Below are 21,175 nucleotides of genomic sequence, written 5' to 3'. Positions count from 1 at the left end.
CTGGCTTTGCCATTTACTATTATTAGTATTCTGTAACCTTGGGCAAGTCATTTTTCCTCACCGAATTTCCTCAAATGTAAAACAGAGATAGAATAGCATCTAAGTCACATGGCCATGGTGAAGATTTAATGAGATAGTATCTGTGGCTGGAGAAGTTGAAAACCACGTGCCCCAGATCACAAAAGTAAGACTGTGATCTGCATATAAATCACAGGACTAGAAATCTGAATTTTCCTCTGTAGCACACAACACCTCTTCCTGTATAGTGGTTAGAACAACAATTTTGGAATAAAACAGAAGTTAGTTCAAATTCCAACTTTACACTTACTAGCTGTGTGTCTGGGAACAAGAGACTTAACTTTTCTGAACCTCTATTTTCAGCAAATTGCAAATAATAAAATCTATTTCAAAGGATGCTATTAGGATCAAACAAGGTAAGTTCTAACTATAGTGCCTGATACACAGTAGGGGGAGCTAGAAGTATTGTATTGTTCTCTCATTTCAGAGAACTCCCAAAACGTCCTGACAGTCTGGACAAGCGCCTTGGCAGATGAATCAAAGTTTTGAGAGGGGATTAACCCAAATTCCTTCTTGGAGTCTCCAATGGAGTAGAGAGAGGGGAAGCTTTTCAGGCCCACATTACCAAGCTCTAGGAATCATGGCCAGGAGGAGCTGAGGTGGCAAATCAATGGTTTGGCTTACAGTCCTGCAAGGCCGTCACATGTTATGTGGGCTTGGGAAGCCTCACCAGGTTCCGCCCCTTAGGAAGGGCAGCATCCTGGGAAGGTAAATAAGCAAATGCAGAGTCTAGCACCCATTCCCCCCAAGCCTGACCTAGCCTGAAAATATAAACAAGGTAGGAAAGTAATAATACTTCCTTATATCTAAGTAGCACTTTAGTTTATCAAGCTTTCTGCATCCCTTATCTTATAATAATAATCTGGTAAGGTCAAAATTTAGGAATTATTAGTCCTATTTTACCAATAAAACTAGAACTCAGAAAAGTAAAATGAGTTGACCCATGCTAAAGTGATGAGATGTATTTCTTACTCAGAGTTTGGCATTATTTCCACTTTGCTCTCTCTCAAAGTTGCAAAGAGAAAAACAAATCCCTAGTGGACCCTGGTGTGCTAAGATGCGGCCTTACTTAGCACAGAGGACGTGGGAAGATGGCCTTCTAGACCTGAATCTTGATGCAAAAGCTCTTTCTCAGCCTGGGCAAAGAAAATCTAGTTCTCTAGCAGGTGGCATCATTTTCGTTGTGTGTTTAACCCTGAGCTAGAGAACAAAGGACAATTGATCACCTCAGAAGTTGAAGTTAAAGAGGAAAGTTGGGAGTTGGGTGGAAGAAGATGGAGAGCAGGAGGTGAAACTAGAGTCTCCTCCTTGGACTGCATTCAAGGGAGAAATGGAGAAGCTAAAGGGTAAAGAAACGACCCAGAGGTGGCAGCCCATGGCAGACAGGACACCAGGGGCATGGGAAAGAAGCCATTGCTCAAAACTGCTTTCTGAAAAAAGAACACATACCTGTGCTACAGCAGCTAGCCCACCTATTTTCTCTCTAGTTCTGAAACAGAAGAGCAGCAACCCAGGGTATGAGAAAAACAAAAACAAAAACCGAGAAAGGGAATAGCAACTGACATTCATTGAGTACTTACTTTTCTAGATGCTGAGCTGGGCACTTTGTACACATACTAAATCTAACCTTCACATCAAATCTATTAAATGGACATAATTATCTCTATATTTTCAGGAAAGAAAATTAAAACTTCGGAAGGGTTTACTGAGATAAAATGACTTGCCCAAGTGGCAGAACCTGGATTTGACTCAGGCTGGGTCTCAATGTAAATATTCTTTTGAGCCTTATCTATATTAAAGGCAGAATCTAAATTAGCACTTCTCAACCAAAAGGTATTGATTTGGCCAGAAATCAACGAAGCAAGAATTTATTCTTTTTTCCTTATTAAAAATTATTCTTGAGAAATCATTATTTTCTTGAGAAGAGATTGGTTCTCAAGAGATAATTTGATTCTAAAACTGATTCTCTAGGATGGATTTTTGGGAGGTAGGACACAGGGTGATTCTTGGCTAGAATCTGTCTATAAAGCATCAGTTTATCATAGCTTAGAAAGGGTATGACCAGAAGAAAAAGGTTTATTAATCAATATGTACTATATATACTACCTACAAAGCACTTTAGAGAGCCAGAGTTACATAGTGTTGCTTAGGCGATGAGAACAGATTCTTAATAGAATTCAGAAAAATAGTACTATTTGTACTATAGAGGGAGATGCAAAATAAACACATTCAGTAGTGAAGCCTGGCACTATTCCTCCAAACCAAAGCCAACTTCAAGCAAGGGAAAGACTGACTCTTTATAACTACACAGTACAACAAATATTTGAATATCTTATATGAGCCAGGGATATCTATTAGTTAATTTGTCTTTTATAATAGTTGAGTGAGGTCAAAAATTAGGGATTAAGAGCCTTCAAGGAACAAATTATCTAAACACTAGGCAATCCATAGAAGTAATGGAAGAAGTACAAAAAACATGCCATGGACATACAAAAAAAAAAAGTATGTCTGAGGAATTCAAGGATGGCTTCATGAAGGATATGCAATGTGTTGTGCTTTTGAAAGATGAATATGGTTTTGACAGGTGGAGTGGTGGTGGTAGTACTGATAGGAGGGAAGTGAGGATGTTCCAGCCAAAGGGAAGACAAAACGAGGCAAATGCTTGAAAGATCTTTCAGATAGTGATAAATTATCCTGTGTGGCTTATTAACTATGTGCTGGATACCATCCCTTCTCTCCTACTCAAAGACAGAGGTCCAGGAATTGGCATCTCTCTTGTGCATCAATTTCTACCTCTTTACTGGCTCATTCCCAACAATAAATAAATAGGTTTTAAAAGTTCCCATTAAAAAAAAAAAAAAAAAAAAGCCTCCTGAATGATTTTAACCAGGTTGTGACCCCACCACTGTACTGGAACAGCTCTTGTCAAAGTTACTGATGACTTCCACAAGGCTAAATCCATGGTCAATTTCTTAGGTGTCATTTATTGATCAGTTGCATTCAACACAGTCCATCCTCTTTAGAACACATTGCTCACTTAACTTTCATCAAATTCTCTTACTTTTCTGCCAATTTCCCAGGCTGTTCATTTTCAGTCTCCTTTGCTGGTTCATCCACATTTCTATAACCTCTAAAAGTTGAAACATTCTGGAGCTGAAGTCCTCAAACCCCTTTTCTTCCCTATATTTACTCCCCAGGTGATCCATATATGAACTTAAATACCATCTTTATGTACATGACTCTCAAATTTATGCCTCTTTTTAAAATTGTAGTATAACTGGCTTACAATATTAGTTTCATGTGTACAACAGTGATTAAATATTTTTATATAATATGAAGTGATTATCATGATAAATCTAGTTACCTTCTGTCATGTACAAATGTATTACCTTATTATTGACTATATTCTCTCTAAATTTATATCTATTACCTGGGCTTCTCCTTTGAACTCTGAACTATACATCCAACTGCCTACTCTACACCTCCATGAAGATATCTGATAGGCATCTCAACTCCTATGTCCTGCTCCCTCCCAAACCTACTCCCCTTTAGCTTTCTTTCCCATTTTCATAAATAGCGACTCAAACTAAACTCCTGAATGCTCCCCACTCTCATACTCAACTTCTGTATTCCTCTTCCTCTTAGCTCAAATATTTAACTGTTCTCTTTCCTACCTCATATCTAACCACCCAACAAATTCTGTCAGCTCTACCTTCAAAATATAGCCACACTTAAACTCCCTTCTTACCACCTCCACTATCATTCTAGTCAAAGCCACCATCATCTCACTTGGATTGTTAATACTGGCCATTAACTACCTTGCTGCTCCCACCCTTGCTTTATGAGCATCTAGTTTATACATAGCAGGCAGAATAATTTTCTTAAATGGTAGATCAAAACATGTCATCCCTCTTGTCAAAACCTCTACTGACATCTCACTTTAAGCGAAAGCTGCAAGTCCTCATATTCTCCTATAAAGCCCTGGTTTCCTCTAACTTGCTCTCATTTCATTCATGTCACTCCATCTACACTGTTTCTTAAAAATGCCAGATTTATTCTCAACATCTGGCTATTGTACTTGCTGAAATGCTCTGAGTAGCTTGCTTCCTTCAAATATCCACTCAAATGATACTTCATGAGAAAGGTCTGCCTTTACCACCCTATGTACAATGGCAAGTCACCTATCCCCACTACTCCCCTTCTAATAATACTCCCCATCCCTGATAACTATAAAACATAAAACATCACTACTTGACATATTAGTATAATTTTGTATTTGTTTACTATTTCATTATCTGTGACTCCCATTAGAATGTAGGTCCTCCATGAAGATAAGGGTATTACCTGTTTTTTTCACTATTATACCTGCAGTGACAAGAACAGAGCTTGGCACATAGAAGTTCTTTTAATAAATGAGGTTGGAGTACAGTGTGTGTGGAAAAGGACTGTGAATGATGATGTTGGGAAGTTGGATAGATTGTGAAGAGTCTTAAAAGAACTCCACAGCAGAAGGGGAATCACTGAAGGCTTCTGCATAGACTACACTAGATGACTCTGTGCTCTAGCAAAATGGGCCTAGGGCTGGCAATCTCTTTCTCTCTCTCATAGATAGGCATCAAAGGAAGTTCTCTAGACAACAGGACAGAGACAGCACTGCAACAAAGGGATGATATTCCTATTTCTGTTCTTCTATATGTAGTACAGCAGAAAGTAATGATAGCTATGCCAAAAGAAAATTATAATCTAGATCAAATATAGTTTTACTTCACTACGATCAGTGGGCAGGCTGATCTCCAAGGTACATGCCTCCCCATAATACAGAACTGATTCAGAATGACCCACAATGGCATACAGTAAGTGAAAGAGGCCAGCAAAGCAGACCGCAGGTTCATGGAATATTATTCAGGGCTTCACTACAAAAATCTCTATTCCTATTTTGCCAACCACTTCATATCCCATTTCCATTTCTAACACACAGCTTCTTCTTGTTCTAATTATGCCCAATGAAAATGGCTTATAATCGTCAGACACTGAGATAAAAATGGTCATGGTACCAAATAGGTATATAGAACTAAACCAATGCCTACGAGATTTTTAGACAAGGGCACACATTCCGTATATGTATATTTGATAAAAAGGTGGATTTACTCCTACCACTTTGCTCCCTTCATTATTACCTATGAGCAGCAGGAGTCAGTCTCTATCATTCTCCAAATTGAGGGAGTAAAGGCACCTGAGGAGCTCCAGAAAGCAGAGATTATGGAATCTATCTATTCTAAGAAAGTTAGCACACACCTATTATGCGCCGAGCATTATGTGGAACAGGTGACACTCTTTCTTTATCCTGAGCCATTTCCTGGTTCCCCAACTTGCCTACCACCTTCTCCTGTCATAGAGACTCTGCATTAGATATTCTCTTCCATCGGACTGCAGAGAGGAGTGGGGAAAATGAATCAGTCTCGTGAAGCAGAGATGAGAACCCAACAGCCTGTTCCTGACTTTCCGATTCCAGTTGTAAGCCATACTTCATTTCCTGTTATTGGATTTCTATGAGGGCCAATACCTTGCAAAAGAGAGTCTTTTGCCACCAGCTATATCCTGGCTGCTTATCGTTCTCCTTATGCTATTAGTGACTTGAGTGTAGATGCTGTGCATGACCTTTATATTATCGTGAGTTGTCCATCACACATGTCTTCCATATACTAGGCATTCCTGCTAACCACAGACCTGTATGACAACATAGACTGCTGAAGGCATTTCCCTTCAGATGATCCCACTTGGTTCCACATTTGGCTCTCAGAGCCAACTAGTGCTGGAACAGGTATCTGAATCTGCCACTTTCACACGCTCCAAAACATCCACCTTGGGTAGACGCTATTACCAGTAAGGAAAACCAATCTCCTGTTGGAATCAAAGATTTAGAGGGCAAAAGGAAACAGACAGGAGGTCTGGAATCTTGATTTATGGTTGTGAACGGAAATAGATCAATAGATAACATCAGGTGGTTTGCTAAGGGAAGCTGATGATAGAGCGAAAACTAGCAAAAAAGGTAGCTTTATGTGGTCTGATAAATCAAGCGCAATATACAGCATACATGTTTGAGGCACTCAATACATATTCATTGAAGAGCTAAATGAATAATTGAAGTATGGTACACAGAAAAGAATATTGAGTTAGTAATCTGAACACCTGGGTTATTTCAATGTTATCTCTCATAACTGTGTGACTTCACGAACACAATTCCTCTTAATCACTATTTACCTAATGTATAAAATAATGGGATAACCTATTCTGGCTACCTCATAGAACTGTATAAGGATAAAATGCGAAAGTATTTTATAAACTGTAAATGTTAGACAAATATAGGGCATACAAGATAATGAAGGGATTAACAATGAGGCGAAAAGACAATGATGCTAGATGATATCTTGGGAGAAACAGTGGGCATCAAGGGAAAAGTTTTAATGGTTTCGACTCTCTAGAACATTTTTTTTAAAAAGATTTTTAAAAAAATATAGCTAACATACAATATTATATTAGTTTCGGGTATACAACATAGTTATTCAACATTTATATACCTAAAGAAGTGATCGCCATGATAAATCCAGCAACCATCTGACACTGTATGATGCTATCACAATGTTACCGACTATGTTTCTGATGCTGTTCACCAAATCCCCCTAAGATACTTTTTTAATCAAAGAGAACTCATGATTCAGAAGTTTATATACACAAAGGCACTTTAAAAAATAATGAAGGTGTGATGATTATTACTGCCATTGTTCATTAGACTATTTCTCTACTAAGTGAAGAGCAATGAAGGGTAGAATAATGGGTTGACTAAGCAGGCCATAAAGAGCTTTATACCTAGCAAATGCTTAATAATTGTTTTAGTGAACTGAAATACATATCTCAAAGGAACGTTAGAAACAAAGTAATAACTACTTGCACTAGGCGTATTAAGCAATGCAAAAACAACTTAACTGAAGACACACAGAAGTGAGATAACCACATAACCACTTTAGGAATCTGACAAATATCATTTAGACCCTAAAAGGTTGTAAAAGAAAAATTGTCGGAACATATAAATAGAATTACAGTTAAAAATCTAGCTCTACTAAAAAGTAAAATTACCTGTTTGTAGACATGATCTTATATATGTAGAAACTCCTAAAGATTCCACAAAAACTCCCTTCTTTGCCAAATGAATTCAGCAAAGTTGCAGGGGATACAAAATTAACACCCCAAACCACTTGTATTTCTATACATTAACGATGAGCAATCCAAAAAAAAAAAAAAAAAAAAAAAAATTAACAAAATAATTCCATTTACAAATAACATCAAAAAGAATAAAATACTTAGAAATAAACTTAACCAAGAAGGCAAAAAGACTTGTACTCTGAAAAGAACAAAATACTGCTGAAAGAAATTAAAGACAACACAAATAAGTGAAATAACATCTATGTTCTTGGTCTGGGAGACAATATGGTAAAGATGTCAATAATACACAAAATGATCTATAGATGTGATGTGACCCTATCAAAATCCCAATGACATTTTTTGCAGAAATAAAAAATGCATCCTAAAATTCATATGGAATTCCAGGGGACTCCAAATAGCTGAAAAAATCTTGAAAAAGAAGAACAAAGTTGGAAGACTCACATTTCCTGATTCAAAACTTATTACAAATAATCAAAACAGTGTGACACAGACTAATATAACAGAAAGCCAAAAATAAACACTCAGGTACATGGTAAAAGGATTTTTGACAAGAATGCCAAGACCACTCAATGGAGAGTAGTCTTTTTGACAAAGGCTGCTGGAAAACCTGAATAGCCACGTGTAAAATATGAACTGAGACCCTACTTCACACCATATACAAAACAAAACCAAACCTCAGAATGGATCAAAGTCCTAAACATAAAGAATTAAAACTATAAAACTTTCAAAACAGGAAAAATCTTCATGACATTGGATTTGGCAATGATTCCTTGAATATAACACCAAAAGTATAGGAAACAAAAGAAAAAAATAGACTTCATCGAGATAAAAATTTTATGCATTAAAAGACACTATTGTGGATTTACTTAACACTGCTACTGAACTATATACTGAAAAATGGCTAAAATGGTAAGTTTTATGTGTTTTTTTTTTATCACAATTCTCTAAAAAAAAGTAAATCTGAATAAAAAAACAGGGCATTATCAACAGAGTAAAAAGGCAGTCCACAAATGGGAGAAAATATTTGCAAGTCACTTATCTGATAATGGACTGATATTCAGAATATATAAAAGACTGCCTTAGAACATAATCTCTGACCACATAGCCTCTGTTTTTAAGCAACAGCTACTAGTAGCTGACATACATTGGACTTTGCTTATGTCTGGCACTGTGCTCAGTTTTACATGCATCCTAATAACCTTATAAAGTAGATGCTTATTATTCCCATTTCACAAATAGGGAAACAGATTGAGAAGTATAGTAATTAGGCAAAGTTCTACAATGAGGAGGGGATTGAGCTGAGACTGGAACCCAGGCAGCCTGTCTCTGCAGCCCATGTTCTTAAGTACTCCACTGCTTCCAAAAATGCAATTCCTCAGCATCCACCTGATGTAATATGGTGCAGCATTACAAATGAGCAGTAAAAGACCATGTGGCAAAAATGGAAAAATGCTTATGACAAAGCAAAAAAGCAGGAAATAAAATTGTACACACATTTTTATTACATCTAGGTAAAACATTTGAAAACAGATGGTAGAAAATATGTGCCACGATAATAGAAATTCTGGTAAAGCAGTCAGATTATGGACTGCCTTTCTTTTGTTTTATATTTCAGTAATGAGGTTACCTAGTGGAAACTTCCCTTTTCCCTCTTTTAATCAAGCCCTCAGATTTCTATGAGGAAGGCTCTAGAAACACTTAGCATGAAGAATAAAGGTATGGAGCATTTGAGATATTGTTTCCCATGAATTTTCAGTTTGGCTCAAATAAAATCAATCAATCAATCAATCATGCCAAGTCCTGTGTTCAAAATTAAGCAATATTGCAGGTAGGATGGATCCAGGGTTGCCTCTGTGAAGGAGCAAGCCTAAAGCTGGCAATGCTGAATTTCTGCAGAGGGCTTCGAGAAGAGGGCAGCACTTGAAGCAGGGGCTTTTGTTAATCTCTATTTCTTTAGTTCACAGGAGAATAGTACCAAACTAAAATAATATCCCCACTGCTCTAAATCAATGTTTTCCAAGTTTCAGTCATTGCCATAATATCACCATGATTTTTACTCCATGTGTTTAAAACCTGTTACATTTTTTTGTAAAAATTTTATTACTTTCCTTTTTACAGTTTTCCTTTTTAAAGTTTTTCTTAAAAGGGAAACTATACCACAACTGTAAATAGAAAACTTGCATCCCTTGCCATATGTAGAAGTTAACTGTAAAAATAAATATATATAAAAAAAGACAAAACAATGTTTCGTCTAGATACAATTTACTGCCTGCTAAAGGAAATAGCTGAAAAGGAATAGGGTTAGAAGTTTGTTTTCACAGGAGGCAGTTTAGATTTATTTAAAGTATAATGGGAAATCATTGAAGAATTTAAAACAGAAAGAGATACAGTCTGGTTGGATATTTTAACACTTTCTGGGGAATTAAAAAACATTAAAAGAAATGAGAAAAGATAAAAGAAGTGAACAAGTGAATAACACCACCATCCACTTTTACCTAATTAACAATTAAAAAACACTATACTCTATGGGAAACTTTTGCACTGTTGGTAGGAATGTGAAATAGTATAGTCACTATGAAAAACAGTACAGTGGTCCCTTGAAAACAAAAAAAAAAATCACAATTGGATTATCATATCTAGCAATTCCATTTCTGGGGATACACCCAAAGGAATTAAAAGCAGATCTCAAAGAAATATTTGTACAACTGTGTTCATAGGAGTCGAAAGGTATAAGCAACCCAATAGTCAACAATAAATGAATGAATGAGCAAAATATGGCCTATACATACAGTGGAATATTACTCAGTCTTAAAAAGGAAGGAAATTCTGACACATGCTATAATATGGATAAACCTTGAGGATATTATACGAAGTCAAACAAGCCAGTCATTAAAAGACAAATACTATATAATTCCACTTATACGAGGTTCCTAGAGAACTCTAAATCATGGTGGTTAGCAGGGGTAGGGGGTGGGGAGAATGAGGAGTTATTATTTAATGGGTACAGAGGTTCAGATTTTCAAGATAAAAAAAGTTCTGGAGATAATGTTATTGATTACACAACAATATGAATTTACTTAATGCCAAAGAAATGCACACTTCAAAATGGTTAAGATGGTAAAATTTATGTTATGCATATTTTATCACAATTTTAAAAAACCACAAACATTATACCCAAAGGTTGCAGATTTTGGCTTAAGATTCTGGGTGACTAGAGATCTATTCATTGAGATATGGTAGAATGTGGAAGGTGCAGCTTTGGGTAGGAAAATTTAAAATGTTTTGGGGTATGTTAAGCTTGATGTCAACTTGACAACTGGAGATGTCAAGCAGGCAGTTGAATGTCCAAATTTAAGTTCTAGAGAAAAAGTGAGGGACAGAGTCACAGATTTGGATTTTAAAAAGGATACAAATAATTTAGGGGACTATTAGCACATAAATGGCACTCAAAACCAGAGGAGAGGATGAGATTACATAGGCGGAAAGTAGTTAGAGAAGAGAAGGGAGTAATAAGAGCCTTGGAGCACTCCAGCATTAAGAATAAGGCAGAGGGTGGAAAATCATAATGAAGAGAATCAGTAAGTGAGATAAAGGAGCTTTAAAAAACTCAGATGCTCAGACCCAGGCACTAAGAGTTGGAGGGCAAATATGTATTTTTAAAATCTCCCTAGGCCAGTTCAAAAGTCTGAATAGGAATGAGAGATGTGAGGGGAGGAAATACATAATAGCAGTGGGAGTGGGAGGAAAAAATAGAATTGAGATACTTAAAAGATACCATCAACAGGATTTGATGATTGATTAGATGTGGGATAGAAAATAAATGACATATTGGTTTCTTTCATAGAAGACTGGCAGGTTACTAATGCCGTTTAAAAAAGAAATACAAAATAAAAGGAGAGAAACAAGGTTTTTGTTTTTATGGTGCTGGGGATGAAGGTGGGATATGCATATGTAGGAAGGAGGATTAAAGACAAGATAATATTCAATGACAGCTAACCATAATTAAGCAAGGAGTACTGTCTTCAAAGATCAGAACGATTCCACTTTGAAAATTAAGAAAGTGAAGTTAGAGAGCCCAAAATTACATAGCTGGTAAGTAGCACAGAAGAGCCTCAAATCTAGGCATGATGGACTCCAAGCCAAAGTTTGAGGTACGTGTGGGATACTTGTTGGGAATATGGAAGTCATCAAGCTAGTCTTAGAAAAGGTGTGATCACCCAGGAAGAAAACAGACATATCAATAAATTATTATTCTTGTACCTGATTCTTATAAAGTTACGATGGGACTTTTCCCTCACCTATAAAATGAAGTTAATACTTAACTTCTACTTTGTAGATAATGTACACTGAGGGCAAGGACCTTATCAGTTTTTGTATTCCTAGGTTTGTAATGCCTAGAACAAATTAACTGCTCAACAGAAGCTTTAAACAAACAAAACCCTAAAACTTAATAATTGGCCACAATTAGAAAAATACTACACGATATAAGAATCACTCTTTCCTGAGCAAACAACAGTTTTTTTCATTTCTTCTCTGTGTAGCATGCTACAAATTACACCAAATTACACATCTACTGTTTTTCTATACTACGATATCTATTTTATAAATTCTTCTGCTATAAGTAGTAGATAGGAGATAGAACTCAGTGAGACAGGCACTCATTCACTGCTGGGTACAGATAAGTACTTTCTGGAATGACAATTTGATAAAATTTATCAAGAGCTTTAAAGCCCTAACTCGGTAATCTTATTCAGGAATTTATACAAAGAAAACAATAAGATATGTGGCCAAAAATTTAGGTTGGAAGTAATCAAAAATATCCGACAATAGAAAAATTATTAAATAAAACATCATACAGCCATAGGGTAGAGTATCATATGCTGCTCTTAAATCAAGTTTTGAAGAACACTTAAAAATATTAGAAAATGCTTTTGATAAGTATAATAAAAAAAGTAAGATATAAACTATACCTAATATGACCATAATTTTGTGTTTATATGTATATATAGCATCATACATACGTGTGTGTACACACACACACTAAATAATACCTAGAAAAAAGATTAGAATATACCAAAAATACTATAAAAGTTTATCTGGGTAGAAATATTACAGGAAGGCCTAATATTCTTTATGTTTTTCAGTATTTCTCGCATTTCTATTAAAAATATTTTCATTTTAAAACAAAAAAAAAGATATGATTAAATAAAAGAAAGATAACACTCACCTTCTTTCTTTTCCTGGAAGAATTTTTCGTGGGGTTGGGCTTCTCAAACTCTGCTGATTTTGCCTCTTCCTTCTCCTCTTCCTCATCAGGTATCAGGGAGTATCTGGTCCCACCTGGTTGCATGAAACAATCCTTTGCAAAGTGGCCTGCAAAAGAGAAGTAGAAAAGGTAGGGAGGGAAGAAGCAGTCCTTCCTCTAAGCAGGTAGATCGTCCCCAGAGGCTCCAGAAAGGGGCTAGCTGATTCAGGAGATATTACTGAGTTCATTCAGAGCAGTTGTTGGATTCAGAGCAGATTTTCTGTCACCTCAAGATGGCATTGTTTGCAACCAGAGCCAGACTAGTAGCTGGTCCTAGAGCTGTGGGAAATACTAGGGCTGCTTTGAAAACAGCAGAGGATGTGAGGATGCTGGCTTGTGCTGCCTTCTATTAGCAATGGGGCTTAATAATTTTTAAAGATCTATTTGGAACTTATTCCTGACAACAAAAGGCTGCTCCAAAGAGCAGAATGCTTAGCAGAGGGAGCCGAAAGGCAGGCCAAGGCCCTGAAGGAAGAGAGATCTTAGGCAGCTGGCAGGAAGGCAGCATCCAGGCTAACAGATAGAGAGACAGGCACAGACACCTAGGGGCACTCAACATTCACAGACTGTCTGGCAAAGGCCTCAGAGATCATCAAATCCAACACTGCATCTGCAGAGGATATGAAGCCTCAGAGAACAGAAGTAGCTCAAGGTCACACAAATAGCAGCAGAGCTAAAACTTACCTGGGGTCTTCTGCCTCCCTGCCCTGTGCATTTTCTGCTGCACCAAAACCAACCACCTTTGGCCCAACTTTTGCTGACTGGGCCAAATTCCATCTCTCATTATTCTTCTCTGCCTCATGTAACACCTGGTGGACACAAGTTGAAGGTAAGATGACCCTACCCTCCCTGAACCTACAGTGCTTTTGAGGGCCCTTTTAACAGATGCTACAGAGCTGGTTTTGTCTGAGCTTGTTACAGATCCTGTCTCAGAGGCACAAAGAATTTGATAAGATTATAAAAACAATAATATATAAACTAATTTGCAACTCTGAGTCCAGAAGCGGGATGGTGCTTGGAAGGAAAATACAACATAGAATTTTCCAAATATCTCTAATCTTCCCACAATTACCCTGAGAAGGTATTCTTCTTCTTGATTTTATTTTTTCCCTTCCTCCATGTTAATGACAAGTAGGGGACCTGAACCTCACAACCTCAACCAGTTGTTGTAGAAAAATTGACAGACTGGGTAGATGGAAGACTAGGGAGAAGAGGTGATGAATTGAGGTCACTCTGAAAATGAGAAGCTTGCAATCCCCCTCATTATAGCTCCAACAAGGGAAGTCAGGCTGAAAGAGATCTTTAATAATTGAGTAAGGCTACAGGAAACCTGAGGAAACAGAGCTAAAAGGAAGTGACTAGTGTGTGTTCTTTATTACTAAAAGGATATTGTATTCACAACTCTGAAGTTAAAGAGATGAGCAAGAAAGGATTTAATTTGAATCCTTAAGGAATATATTTCTAACTAGCTTAATTCTTGCAGTAGAACATTAATAGTCCTTGGATATAAAATTTTAGAGTGTTAATCATAATCTAACACTCTTATCTTCTTAGCATAATACGTGAGGCCTTGTTTAGGTAGGGCATCAGCTGCAGAGAGTGGGGAGAGGTGGTGACAATATAGTATCACCACTAGGGCCAGCAGTGGGGCTGGCATTCAGAAAAGGAAACAGAAAAAGCAGCAAGCCATGAACTCTGATGTGAGTCTAGTATCACAAGCAGGTGAGGTCATCACTTGGCTAAAAAACAGGGTGAGCTAAACTCACACTAGGCTGCCTCCCTCATCCTGTAAAGGGTCCATCGACAGGGAGAGAAAGAAAAAAAACGACAGAGGCTTTGGTTTACCTTTACAGCCACACTTCTTGCAGGTAGTGTTCAGGACAGCCTCAAGGGTGATCTTCTGCCCAGTGTAATCCTGGAAGGACCGCCTCCGCCTCTCTTCTTGCCTATAATGAAAAAGATTCTGTCTGTTGGCCCCCTTAGGAGATGTGGCCAAAGATATTGCAAAGTAATGCTATATACTGGTTTTTGTTTTGCTTTTGGCAGATATAGGGGAGCAAGAAGGAAAAGCACTGGGCATAAAGAGACTGGTAGTGAAGGCAACGACATGAAATAGACATTTTTTTTCACTCAGGACAAAGCTCTGAATTAACAATAATCACGAATAAAACTAGATTTCATCTCACTGATGCATAGAGGATAAAGATATAATTACTCATCTTGCTAAGCCACCTACAACCCTTACAAGGTCACTCATGGGTTTAAAAGACCTTCAAAGATTTCCTGGAAAATCAAGTCTAAATTCCTTAGACCTTGGTATTCGAGGCCTTTCGCAGTCTGCCTCTAACCGACTCTTCCAGTCTCATCTTTTCTTGTACAATACACTTTTGCCAAACCAGACTATTTTACCTTCTCCAGATGGTTCCCTGCTTTTGCTCAGGTAGTTCTCTGAAATGCTCTGCTTTCCCTCCTTACTCCCACCTCATCACCTCACATAAACATTTCAAGGCTCAGCTCAATACTACCTCTTGTTCTACCAAGTTTTCTTCCCTGAGTCCCTCGGCCAGAATTAATCTTTGTTCACATTCCCACGATACTATTTAAAAATTCTAAACTTCTGACAAAATATACACACAGAAAACTGTTCATATATATACAGCTTGATTTTCACAATCTGAACATACCCAAGTAACCAGTACTCGGATAAAAAGATTATTACCAGTACCCCAGAAACCCCTCTAGTTACCATGCCTCGCCCAAGGGTAACCACTGTTCTAATTCCTAACACATAGATTAGTTTTACTGGGTTTTGTAAATTATATAAATGGAATCATAGAATATGGACCCTTCTCTGTCTGGCTTTTTTCATTTGTTTGTGCAATACATCCATATTATTTGTAGTTTGTTCTAATTTGCTGTAAAGTATTTTGCTGTTGGTGTAAAGTATTTGATATAATCTCTATTATGAACAGTGGAACTACCGAGTTGTAGGGCATCAGCTTTTAGTAGATACTGCCAAACAGTTTTCTATAGTGTGTTTACCAATTATACTCCTACCAGCGGAGCCTAAGCACCCCGGTTGTCAAGTGGCTGTGAGTTGCAGATTAAACAAACCCTTTTATAATCAATCCCAAGTCTCTGTGGACTCTCACATACCATAAGCCAAATCATACCTCCAGCTAACACTCGAATTCAACAAATGTGTCACTCACCACCTGTCTCCCCTTCTGCTCTCACTGCCATGTTAGTTTAGGTTTCGTTACATTTCACCTAAACAGTAATAATCCCTTCACTAGTCTCCCTGCCTCAATTCTCCTCTTCCAATCTATCCAGCACACAGTTGGATTAATCTTTCTCTTTTCAGTTCAACTAATAAGCGGCAAGCACCGATGCTAATACTAGTGATATGAGTAAGTATATTAAAATGATAGGACACAGTCCTTTTCCTCATGGAGCTTATACTCTAGAAGCAAAGGGAGACATATAAATGGATAATTATAGTGTGGTGAATCATAAATGCTCTTTCTGAAGACTATACTATGCTGGCTAAACCTAATGGAAAACTGGCTTTAGGCTCTTTCCGTTTGTACAATCACCTATTAGATGACTTTGTTAATTCCTTAGGGCCTGAGGGAATGAAATATATAAGACAGCAAAATTTTGATGGCAAATGAAAGGAAGCTAATTGTGGGTGACTAAAGACAACATGAAGATATTAAGCACAACAGGGCGAGGCCAGAGTATGCCTCTCCCACTCAAAGGCTAAACAAAATTCATATTCTTTGACTGATACTCAACTCTTCCTCTTAAAGCTAATTCCTAGAATCCTTTCTTTAAATCACTCTTTTAGCATTTCTTACATGTTGCCTTAAAGTTATTTGCATAATTATTTCATTACACTAGGCATTAAGGTCCTTAAGCAGAAACCTTGGTATGGCTACTATACTTCAGACAGTATATAAACCCGGTAAATACTTGTTGAATAAAGGAGTAAATGGATGCACTAAATGACTGCTACACATCGGGTACCACAGGTCACAATGATCCCCGACCTTTCTGGTGCCAGGAACCAGTGCTCCTATGAGAATCTAACACCTGATAATCTGAGGTGGAGCTGAGAGGGTGATACTAGCACTGGGGAGAGGCTACAAATACAGATGAAGCTTTAGTGCTTGCCCGCTGCTCACCTCCTGCAGTGCCGCTTGGTTCCTACCAGGCCACAGACCGTTACTGGTCTGTGGCCCAGGGATTGGGGACCCTTGCTAGAGGAGATAAGAAAGACAAGATGTGCTCTATGTTCTCATGGATCTTACATATTCTTTCAAAGGAAAAAGTGTGATAATCTCAGATATTAGAAAAAAACAAAGAGACATTTTATAACAATAACTACAAGTAGCTATTATATATTAAGTTTCTACTATAGACTAGACTATAAGCTAGGCTCTTTACAAATGAGATTGTATTTAAATCATTCATCTTTTCTGAGCTGTAGGTGTCATTACCTCCATTTTATAGTCAAAAAATTGTGATTCAGAGAGGCTAGGTCATCTGCTCAAAGGTATATACTAAGTTTGGGCAGAACTAGGACTCTTTCTGATTCAAGTCTAACTTTAAAACATGCCATCTTTCCACTGTGCCATGCTCCTTTCCTGGATTTAGCTTTAGAAATAATTTACAACAAAAGTTGTAGACACGTCTAGTGTAGAACCAGAAAGCCCTTTCCCTCTTCTCCCCTCATTCTGAGAAAGAGAGGCAGTTCTTTCATCTTACTTTTTGTATTTTACCCTTACAAGGGTGGCTTTGGGAAATTACATTGCTTTTTAATGAGTCTGTATAGCGGAAGATTATTTGAAGTAGAAGCAATTTATTATAGTGCAATTAGTAAATGTCAGAACTAGGTAACATTTCTCAGCTCTGAGTTATAAAAGATTTCCACCATAAACGGAAAGTGTTTTGTCAATAATCAGCCCTACCAACATTTACAGACTAAACTACAGAAATACGAAAAACTCAGTAAGTCACATGCAACAGGTAGAAGTATCATGTGGTGAAAGGCAATAGCTTTAATGTCAGGGAGACCTAGAGTAAAATCCCTGACCCATTATAATTTGTTATAAAACCAAGTTATTACCAAGCATCAAGTTATAAAGAAACTAAGGATATAAAGCAAAATATAGATAACACCTACTTTGCAGGTTGTTAGAATTAGATAACGGTACATAAATTGCCTTGCATAATGCCTGGCACATAGTATGTATTCAATAAACATCACTTTCCTTCAAGGTAATATTTCTTCATATCCAAAGCTGATTGCTGAAAACAATAAACATAAAGGCTTCCAAACTTTTCGCTACCAAGATCTCACTCAAACAACATTTATTTAGTTTTTTTTTTTTAAATAAATCAATAACTGCCACTGACAGCACCTGATTAGCATGAGATAAATGATGTGATATTTTATCATCAAATGCAGCAAAATAATGTCGTGGTTAACCTGAAGATAAATGTATGGTATTGGTTGGCTTTCTGAAACATGGAAACAGTCATTAAACCCCTAAGATTCCTTCAAGGAAACCTTAGGAATCTAGGAACCCACTGTGATATATTCAAAAAAGACTAAGACAGAAGGCAAATGCCCTGTATCACCGGGCATTATCCTAGACAGAAAATCTTGCATTCTTAAATGAAAGGTCAGAAGAGCCAATGAAAGTAAGGTGTTATGTTCAGAACACAGTGTATCCCAAGATGCAGGCGTCTAAACCCCACTGGAGTTGCTCCTAGACTACCCTACCTTCCCGTATAGTCTTTTTCAGCCCTAGTGATAGAGAGAGGCAAATAACAGGTACCTCATGAATGCTTGTTGGCTAACTGGTTAAAGGGCAGAAGCAGAAAAAGAATAAAGGGAAGGAAATAAAACGAATGATGGAGCACTTCTATGCCAGGAGCTTTGCATGTTAGCATTTCATCTTAGAACTCTATGTAGTAAAGTGTTACCTGTAATACTTCAAACCTCTAAACCCCCAAAAGCACAAGGTTATGTAACTCTAATATCTCAGTCTATAATAAATGGTAGAGTTCCCAGGTCAGCCTGATTCACTTTAGCATTCTGTGGTTTGAAAGGAAAGATTTTAGCCTCTCCAAGCCTTTTACCTACTCAATGATAACGTTGTTGGGATCGAGGTCTTTCCCAGTCCCTTGATTGACAACTTTCATGGAGAGGGATACCTTTATCCTATCATTTTTCATCTGAAAAAGACAAAAGCAAAGTCACCAAAAGCTCGAAGCAGATCATTTAGACTTCTGGTCTAGAATTATTTAAGAAGTAAAGTTTTGTCATTATAATAAACACTGAACTCCTCTAATAGCCAAGGTCCTGTGCTAGGATCACTGGGCTGGGGCCAGGGTTGGGGGTGTGGGGGAAGGATGGGTTATTAATAAGCATAATGGACAAATCCTGCTGCAGAAGAATTTTAGGAAATGGTTTTCTTCTCATTCTTGTACCTATTGGGGTAAAAGACAAAGATGGTTGCTCAGTAATCCAAGGCCTGTAGAAGTAACCAGGCAGAAAAGAAAAACTTTCCTTTAGGTAAGTTCAACATAATGATTGGTTCAGAGATTCATGAGTCCAGAATGGGCTTCAGAACATTCTAGTATACTTGATCTACTTTTGGACTCAGTATAGAGCCTCTTTAAACAATTGTTCGCCACAATGGTCTTATTTTGCTTCCTCCAGCACTCAAAGCCCCTTTTCACTTCAGGGTCTTTGCATCAACTATTCTCTTTGCGGGACATGTTTTCATCCCAACCTTTCTATATGATTAGTTCCTTTTCCTTTGGGTCTCAGTTAGTACACCATCTCCTCAGAAAGCCCATTCCTGAGTACTTTATCTAAATCTACCTCTGATATTGTTTGAACCCATTACAGCACTTATAATAATTTGTAATTATTTGTAATTATCCTAATTTGTTTAATTTTCATTTGTCTTCCAGTTATATTCTATGTAGGCTCTGTCTGGTTTACTATTATATCCCTTAGACCTAATACATACTAAGCACTCAAATATTTTTGAATAATATCTCTTTCAGACCTGTCTCCCCTGTCATTCTCTGGTAGAAGGGCATGCCTCAGTGTATGTTCATATTTCTCCTATAGTCTGCCCACACCCACAGCTCCATACCCTCAGGGGAGCTGTTAACAAGGTCTATCAGAGCTTTCTCACTTCATTCAAACTGCATGGTGCCAGATATTAGGAAAAATGACTGGAAACTGTGTCCTTTTGTTTTGCTCCAAATTGAAGTGTACCTGGTAGGAATTCTTTGAAGTTTCCTTCTCTCCTTTTAGTTCTTTACTTTTTTGTTTTCACATCCACCATTTGGATAAACTTCAGGGAGGGAGGTTTATAAACATGTACTTATTGTACCACGCTTATTGTAGTTCACACCATCCCTTCTGGGTTTGTAGGATAGCCAGCCAGAAGGTTTAAATTCAGGTCAGATTATGGTGGCAGGCTTCAAATCATGATCATCAGCCATAGTTAACAACCAACATACACTCACCATCATGAAATACCCAGAAAATCTCAGCTTTTCCTAATCCTTTCTAACCATATGAAAGCTGCAGAGAACTTTACCTCTCGGCCAATAAGCTTCACCCACACTTTGTCTCCAACGTCTACTATCTCAGAGGGCTTATCCACACGACAAGATGACATGTGAGTTCGATGGACCAGACCTGGGCACATGAAGAAAAAATAAAATAAAGCACAGGGTATATCTGGTATTTATACTCTAAATACAAGGTAAGGGGAAGATGGGAGCTGGGAATTCGCTGAAAAAAATGCTCATTCGTTTAAAACTTCAAATTAAAAAAATTTGAGATCGTTTTTTATCCCTTATCAATAAATATTCCTTAAAATTATGCTCAATGTTAGTAAGATCTGATACGAAAACTATAGTTGTATAATACTGATAAAAATATAGAGGTAAAATTCTTTAAAAGCACTGGGTATAAAGATGTGTTTATACTTTTGTTGCTAGAATATTATTACTGAAATTTTTCCAAAAGAAAAAACTCAATAGAGGCAAAAGCCTATGGGTATAAAAAAAGATTAGCAGCATTATTATTGACAAAGGTTAAAAATAAAAATTCTAAAACAATCTGAATGAGCAGTAATTGGAAAATAGCTTGGTAAACTAGAGTAAATCTATCCGAAGGAAGAGTAAGCAGCCATTTAAATTACAGAAACAGAAAATAATTATGATAGATGTTAAGAAAAAGAAATATAAATACAGTGCCATTTTTAATCTATTAAATTACCATTTAGAAAATAACAATACCCATTGTTGATGAGAGTATAGCAAAAATATTGCTAAGGCTAGTTTAAATTTTTAGAAATCATTTAGCAATGGCTATCAAGAGTGATAAAAATATTTAATAAAACTAAAAATTATAGTAATAATTATTAAATAACCTAATAATGACATTCAATAAAATATTTATTTTCCTATCTTCCCTAGGTTCTTTCCCAGGAGAACCATCTTTCTGACATTCTAAAATAAGTTGGTCAGTCC

At 37.1% G+C, this 21,175-nt stretch overlaps 1 protein-coding gene across 2 annotated transcripts in view; it reads right to left on the bottom strand.

Annotated features, from left to right (window-relative positions):
- The window catches only part of ZCCHC17 (zinc finger CCHC-type containing 17), a 46,496-nt gene that overhangs the window by 3,012 nt on the left and 22,309 nt on the right, over nt 1-21,175 (bottom strand). For both annotated transcript variants that reach the window (XM_016132055.2, XM_016132056.2), the window contains exons 4-7: nt 20,236-20,336; nt 18,759-18,850; nt 14,450-14,550; nt 12,527-12,672 (exon numbers count right to left, since the gene is read on the bottom strand). In XM_016132055.2, the coding sequence (XP_015987541.1) occupies nt 12,527-12,672; nt 14,450-14,550; nt 18,759-18,850; nt 20,236-20,336 (440 nt within the window). The remainder of the gene's footprint in view (nt 1-12,526; nt 12,673-14,449; nt 14,551-18,758; nt 18,851-20,235; nt 20,337-21,175) is intronic.

This window comes from Rousettus aegyptiacus, unplaced genomic scaffold, assembly GCF_014176215.1.
Source record: "Rousettus aegyptiacus isolate mRouAeg1 unplaced genomic scaffold, mRouAeg1.p scaffold_m13_p_1, whole genome shotgun sequence".
Taxonomy (NCBI): domain Eukaryota; kingdom Metazoa; phylum Chordata; class Mammalia; order Chiroptera; family Pteropodidae; genus Rousettus; species Rousettus aegyptiacus.
Note: the sequence above shows the minus strand (reverse complement) of the source record. Positions and strands in the feature narration are given on the sequence as shown.